The sequence below is a fragment of the Ascaphus truei genome, unplaced genomic scaffold (assembly GCF_040206685.1).
Source record: "Ascaphus truei isolate aAscTru1 unplaced genomic scaffold, aAscTru1.hap1 HAP1_SCAFFOLD_464, whole genome shotgun sequence".
NCBI lineage: Eukaryota > Metazoa > Chordata > Amphibia > Anura > Ascaphidae > Ascaphus > Ascaphus truei.
In genome coordinates this window covers 69,616-77,076 of record NW_027456795.1, presented here as the reverse complement: position 1 = coordinate 77,076, position 7,461 = coordinate 69,616, and the positions used below count along the sequence as shown (strand labels likewise).

The 7,461-nt window shown below is 42.0% G+C and overlaps 1 protein-coding gene across 1 annotated transcript in view; it reads left to right on the top strand.

Annotated features, from left to right (window-relative positions):
• The window catches only part of LOC142484914 (protein FAM83C-like), a 33,069-nt gene extending 25,923 nt beyond the window's left edge, over window positions 1-7,146 (top strand). Inside the window, exon 4 of the mRNA XM_075584161.1 lies at window positions 5,770-7,146. Coding sequence (XP_075440276.1) covers window positions 5,770-6,541 — 772 coding nt within the window. The 3' untranslated portion in view covers window positions 6,542-7,146. The remainder of the gene's footprint in view (window positions 1-5,769) is intronic.
• Window positions 7,147-7,461: the final 315 nt, after the last annotated feature.

Below are 7,461 nucleotides of genomic sequence, written 5' to 3'. Positions count from 1 at the left end.
AACGGGTACACGAGTCGCCAGATGCTCCGGCGCGCGTGCAGCCATGACCACTGGGGCCGTAGCCATTTTCTCCCTCACTCTCTCCCTCCCTCCCACATTCTCTCACTCCCCCCTCCCTCTCATCTCCCTCCTCTCTCTCTCTCCCTCCCCACCTCATTGCCCCTCTCTCTCAGGCTGAGTCCCCGCTGGCGCTGAGCTTGCTGAGCTCGCTGACCTTGGCGCAGTTACATGCATATAAATATATTAACTTGTGCATTTATTAAATATTCATTTGATTTGGCATTTCACACTTGTTGCTACTTTTCCTATAGTCAGAGCGTGCTGGAACTATTAGCTTTGTTGGTTATTATGTATGAGGATCTTGGGTCCTTCTTATGTTCCTTTGCACCCTGCATTAGCTATACTGGTTTTTTCTATCTGACCGTGAGTGCTGTCTATCATTTCTGTTCTTATATATATTTATATGCATGTTCCCGTTCACGCGGTGCTTTAGTACACACATTTTTAAAACTTTCCCGCTTGCTCGATAGCCCGCAATGCGCCACCTCCCTCCTCCCCCCCGTGCGCCCGACCGCAAGTTGCAGGACACCCAGTGCTCATGCTCTAAGCATGAGCGCGCTCAGCGCCAGCGGGGACTCAGCCTTACTCTCCTTAAAGATGAGATAAGACTGAAGTGCACATGCTAATGTTTGCAGGCAGATGTCCTGGTTCATAAGGTTACAAATGAATAATGTATAGTTTACAAGAAAGGTTACTATAGCTGCAATCAGAGGTACAGTAGTTAGACACATTTTATTTCATTTGTTAAGTTACAAACAGGTGACTGATGAATGGGCTTTGAAGCCGTCTTCCTTGTGATGGAGAAGTTTATTCTCGCGTTCATTAGAAAGGGGCATGTAGAGGGAGAGGGGGGTTGGCCCGGTATTAAAGGGGCTGCACCCCATATGGCCACCCCCTGACATCACCAGGGAGGCAAGGGGTTAACTGGACTGTGGTCCAGGAATGTGGCTTACACCTTGTCATGTCAGGAAAATCTATGTTCCCCTGTTCCCATGTTTCATTATAATCCTGTATTTTAAAAATGTTGTAAAGTGCATTTCTGTATCTCTGGTTCTGGAGGTCGCAGAGAGTTGAAATTTGGCCAATATGTTGAGTCACTGTAGGTATTAAAAACTGGCAAATTTCGACCCACTGGGCCCACCATAATGGAACGTATTAATATGTGAAGATATTAAAGTGTATATGGTATTTTGGATCAGCTCTGAAAATGCAGACTCCATCTGCTATGCTAATAGGTCAGGAAGGGCAGGCGGATGATTTAGCATAAGCCCTGTGATCAAAAGTTAACTGCCCTGATTGTTTACACTAGGAACCAAGTACTGATCAAAAGACTCTGCCACTCTAACTGTTTACTTGAGGGCGGAGAACCATCAAACTGGAGTGGTTTGTAAGTGTTATATCTACACCTACAAACAATGAAGATCCTGCCAGATACTTCATCTGGTAGACTGGTCGTTGCCCCTGATTTAATTATGGGGCTACAGAAATAAGACCCTCAGAGTCCCAGTACCCATGGGCTAACTAGCTGGGGGGTATGGGTTAAACTGTGTTTCCACGTTAGGGATTGGATACAGATAATTGTTCACCAATAGTCTGTATTCAATGTTAAGAATAGGGTTACTAAGATATATAAACTGTGTCAACCCTACAGTTTTTGTGGTTCTTCTGATCTCATCTTGATTGTCACCGGATTGCTGGAGAATTGCTAGCTGATACTTCTCCATTCCCCAACCCTGAGTAAGTGTTACCTTCTTGCCTGTTAATTGTACTATATTGCTGTGTTCACCTTTTTAAGGAATAAATATATTTTATTATATCTAAGCCTCGTTCAGTTCAACCCAGATATTTGGTGTTCCTTATATCTTGTCATAAGTTACTGTGACAGGGCAAAGCAGCGAATGGGATTAAACATAGTTTAAAGGCAGAAAATCACACTGCTCAAATGAAAAAATTGTATTTCTTAATACCCTTTGGGGGTGAAGTCCCCTGCAAGGTCAGGGCAACAAACACTACCATATTTATCACGGGAAAGGAATTGCACTGAAATCAATGGGATTTTTCCCTTTGATAAATATAGTGGGATTTTTCGCACTGGTTTTTCAGTATGTAGTCCAATTAGAAACTGCTAGACTTGATCCCTAATTTGAATATAAACAAACCGTTTCTGACGTACCAGGACCCAAAACAACAGCCTGAATATGAATTCAAATAACCTGGTATCAGCTCCTCAGGGCAGTCAGTCACTCCCCCTCCCCATGTCTCTTATCTCCCCCTCTCCCAGACTCTCTTATTCCCTCCTGCTCTCCCTTATTCCCCCTCTCCCAGTCTCTCTTATTCCCTCCTCTCCAGCTCTCTCTTATTCCCTCCCTCTTATTCCTTTCCCTTTTTCTCTCTCAACCCTTGTCTTTCACTATCTCTCCCCTCTCTCCTTCCTTCTCTCTCTCACTATCCTGCTCCTCTTTCTCACTCTCTCCCTACCTCATTCAATCATTCTCTTACTCTTCCTCTCTCCCCTCTCTCCTCTTCCCTCTCTCTCTGCATATCCCTCGCCCCCTTCCCCCTCCCTCTCCCTCCCTCCCTCCCCCTACCCTGCAAAGTCAGGGCAACAAATACTACCATTATGACCACAGAAAAGGAATTGCATTGAAATCAATGGGATTTTCCCGAATTGTGACTAAGTATTCCCTTTAGTGAATGTGCAAAAAAGAAGTGCAAGTGAGATCAATCCACAATTTTAAGGTTACTCGTGAAAAAAAAAAAATTGCATGCAAATGTCAACCCGAATGCAGTGCTGCTCTACACAGAGACTTACCCAGAAGTGTCTAATCATAAAATCCAAACCAAACAGGAGTGCAAATGTACTCAGACTATATAAGAGACAAAAGAGAAACAGTGCAATATGTTTCACACAGGGTAATAAAAAATAAATAAAAAGTTGGGTCCATGCACTCAGAAGAGCAGAAATCTTGGATTTTTCTTGATGAAAGATCCCTGATGTGTACATTTCAGGGTATATACACATGACAAAAATATATAGTGCAATATGTAGTAGCGCTATAAAGATGTGGGGCAAAGAGCAAAAAAAGCTATGACTGGAGAATAAGGTTGCATCGCAATATGATGTAGCTAGGTGATACGGTGAGAGCATTAGTATAGTTGAATAGATCTCCAGGCACTGCAAGCTATATTTTCAATATACGATAGTGTTTCTTTTACATATAGAAAAAAAAACGTTTCAGCCGTAAAGGCCTTCATCAGGGTGAGAGGTGTGCATTACATTAACTTGTTGAAAACTTTTGATGGACTGTATGAACACTGCATTTGAAGTTAGCCACCCAGATTCGGATCTCAGTGTCCGCTTCTGTGTCCTTGGGCAAGTCACTTTATCCCTCTGTGCCTCAGCCACAAAACTTAGCTATATCCAGAAAAGGGTTCAATTTTGTGGCTGAAGGAGTGGCTCCGTGAGTAAAGGCACTAACTTTGAAAACAATGACACTGGCTTTGAAGTAGCCTCTCTCGCATCCTGTCTCTCTCCTTCCCTATCTCTCACTATCTCCCACCTCCTTTCTCTTGCTCTTCCCCTCTCTCCTCCTTTAGCTCTACCCCTTCTCTCACTCTGCCCCCCCCTCTCTTTTTCCCCTCTCTATCTCCTGAAAGATCCCTGATATGTACATTTCAGGATATATACACATGACAAAAATATATAGTGCAATATGTAGTAGCTCTATAAAGATGTGGGGCAAAGAGATCGGGGGGGGGGGGGGGGAGGTGGAAGACCCACTCACATGGTACAGATGGTATTCAAGTGTTTATGGATTTAATCCAAAAATGAAATGATGAGATGGGATTCCCGGGAGATTCTCCTCCATAGTAAACAAATCAATTGTGTCTCTCCGAATAGTTTTATTAAAGAGAAGCAAACATAGTATAAAACAGTTTTTGGATTTCTGCTTCTGTAAGTGCTCTGACCCTACTTTTTATTATGTATGATTTATTTTGTATTACCCTGTTTGAAACATATTGCGCTATTTCTCTTTTCTTATCTTTTGTCTCTGGTTATATATCCCGAGTATATTCTCGCTCGTTTTTGGGTTTGGGTAGTTCCTTCAGAAACTGCTTGTTGAGACTTGATCCCTAATTTTAATATAAACTAACCCTTTCTGACGTACCAGTGTCCAAAACAACAGGATTACATTTGAATAACTGCAAGAAATTGTCATAGAAACAACAGAATATAAACAAAAAGACACTCATGTAGCTTTGGGAATGTTTTGACAGATGGAAAAAAAGCTATGACTAGAGAATAAGGTTGCATAGCAATATGAAGTAGCTAGGTGATACGGCCTCTCTCGCATTCTGTCTCTCTCCTTCCCTATCTCTCACTATCTCCCACCTCCATTCTCTTGCTCTTCCCTCTCTCTCCTCCTCTAACTCTACCCCTTCTCTCACTCTGCCCCCTCTCTCTTTTTCCCCCCTCTCTCTCTCCTTCCCCTCTCTCTCTCACTCTCCCTCGGCTCTATCTCAGCCCTCTCTTTCCTCTCTCCCCTACTCTATCTCATTTCCCCCCTCTCTCTTTTTCGCCTCTCTCTCCTTCCCCCTTCTCTCTCTCACCCCACTTCTCTCTCACTCTCCCCTCCTCCTCTGCCGGGTCCGGGCCCCATGTCCCTGTGCTATCCCCCAGTCGGCGGGCCTGCAGCTCCTTCTGACCTTGGACAAGTCACTTTATCTCCCTGTTCCTCATGAACCAAAGTGAGATTGTTTGATTTTTTCAGGGATGGAATTTATTGTACGTTACTTGTATATGTTTATATAATTCTGAATACACTCAGCCTATTTCGTATTCCAAAATATTACCCTGCTGTGTTTATTCAATTCTATGAGGCCTATTGATTAGACTTTGATATTACCAATGCACAATCATCGTAAAATGGAATATAATTTGACATTCTAAAAACGTGCACTATATTCCTTAAGAATTATCTATGGTGCAAAAAATGGCACACTGCATTTGCATGCATGATTAATGAATATTGTATGCAATATCGCTTGGAAAGTCATAGCCGAAAATCTTGCTGAGATGTGCCCATTTGAGCTGTTGGAGGCGAGAGAGGGATGTGTCCTTATTTCTTAGTCTACTAGATATATCAACGTCCAAGGGCTGAAATCAGTCTAAAAACCAGTAAGACTGTCCTAATGTCACTGAGACTCTCAGAAACTCAGTGACAGTTGACAGGTCCCTTATTTCTCCCACACTCCCCCTCTATCGCTATCACACATGTCTCTCTCGCTTTCCCACTCTCCCTCCCTCCTCTTTTTCAGTCCCTCACCCCTCTCCCCTTCTCTCTTATTCACCCCTCTCCCCTTCTCTCTTATTCCCTCCATCTCTCTCTTATTCTTCCCCCTCTTTCTCTCCCCCTCCTCTCTTCCCCCTCTCCCTCCCCTAATCCTTCCCCCATTCTCATGTCTCTCTCTCCCCTCCCTCTCTCTCTCCTGCCATCTCTCACTCCACCCCCTCTTCCCATCTCTGTCTCACTCTCTCTCCCCCACTCTCTTACTCTCGTTACCCCCTCTCCTCTCTCTTCCCCACTCTCTTACTCTCATTACCTCTCCCTCTTCCCCCAGTTCTTTCCTCCTGTCTCACTCTCACACACTCCACTCTCTCGCCCGCTCACCTGTTTTACATGTATATATGTATTCTCTTTGTTTCAGTTACAATTGGCTTTCAAGTCATGTCCACAGCAACATGGTGACATACTTCAAAGGAAGAATAGTTGAAGATTTCGAGAGAGAATTCCGATGCTTATATGCAGATTCACAAATACCTCACTACTTCAGTGACCTGGAAAATGGAAGTAATAATTCATTTGTACAAAATCTCTCACGGAACAGATGGTTGGCAACAAAATCTCCCCAACTACCTCCACCAGTTCCTGAACGCTCCATACCCTCTGACAGTAATTCTAGTTCTGGTAGTCAATCAAGTGTTCAGACATCTCCTTTTACTAAAAACCAGGCATTAACTGTTATTAACAAAGATAAGTATGTCAGCAAACCAGCAATTGTAGAGAGGAATAAACCAGGTGTAGATATATTCAATGATCAACGGAGGCAGTCAGATCCTAACACAGGGCTAAATAATTTTTCGAGTATGCAGAAATCTCTGTTATCACAGTCCACGCCTGTCCTCAATGGCAAGCACGTCACACAAACCTCTTCTCATCATAAATTAAGATTAGGGGACATTTTTGAGAATAAGCCTCAGCAACAAGAAAACGAGACCTCTTACAGAATGAAAGGAGATGCACCTCTAAATAAGGCTTTGGATTGTGCTGTTTCAGAAGATAAGGAGGATACTTCAACAGATGAGAAATATGGGGATAAAAAGAGCAAAAGAATGACACTTGGCCATAGTAAACTAGAACTTATCACAAAGTATAACAAAATGCATGGCAACAAGGTCTACAGCCGATTTAGGCCATGATGGCGTTATTGTTGGCCAGAATTACTAAGTGGTACCTGCCGTTTTGCTGAAGATATCACTGTTCACTTGTATGAAGATGGAGTGGGGATAACTGCTTGTGCCACGTATAAGATAAACATACATTAATAGTATGTATTGAACACAGAAAACTATAGAGTGCTGTGGCATCAAAATAATTCACAAGATCACTGCAAATGTCCTATCCAGTGGTAAAAGTGGGTTTAAAAAAAGTAATAGTTCCAGGGCATACATTATATATTTATTAAAAATTGTGGAAAAGCTATTTTATTCAAATTTCCGAAAGATGTAGACCTATACAATATGTAAACGTAGAAAGTAGAAAAGGAGAGAAGCTTGCTAAAATAAATCCATTATTCTATCAAAAGAAAATGGAACTATACATTTGTCAAGAAAGTAGCGTTACTCAAAAAGTAGTTTATTATATACCTAGCAACATTACTATTAGACTGCTGTCTCTGGTGTTATTACTATATGTAAAGCATAAGAACAGCTATGATTCGCTTCTGAAAATTTCAAACAACAAACTGAAATGTCCTGGTGTTGTCAAAGTTAAGGGCATCGATTAAAAAGAAGTTATAATAACACTTTTGGCTTTTTGCAGATGAATTTGTTAGAATCCCATTCACAGTGACCCTCTCTTTCTATTTATGAGGGAAACTTTGTTAATGTTTGCTGAAAATATCCCCCTTTTTTTTCTCCTTTCTCCATGAAAAATGTTCCTTTGACCCAATACAATATGAAACAATTTACCACATTCTCCCTCAAAACCTCACTGGCTAATGGGATCCTATTGCATCAATTTATCTTGAGAAAAAACACATTAAAGGCACTACGTGTCATGTATATTTCATACTCGGCGCTAGTAGAGCTTCAAACAATTAAGGTTTTTACATTTTGTA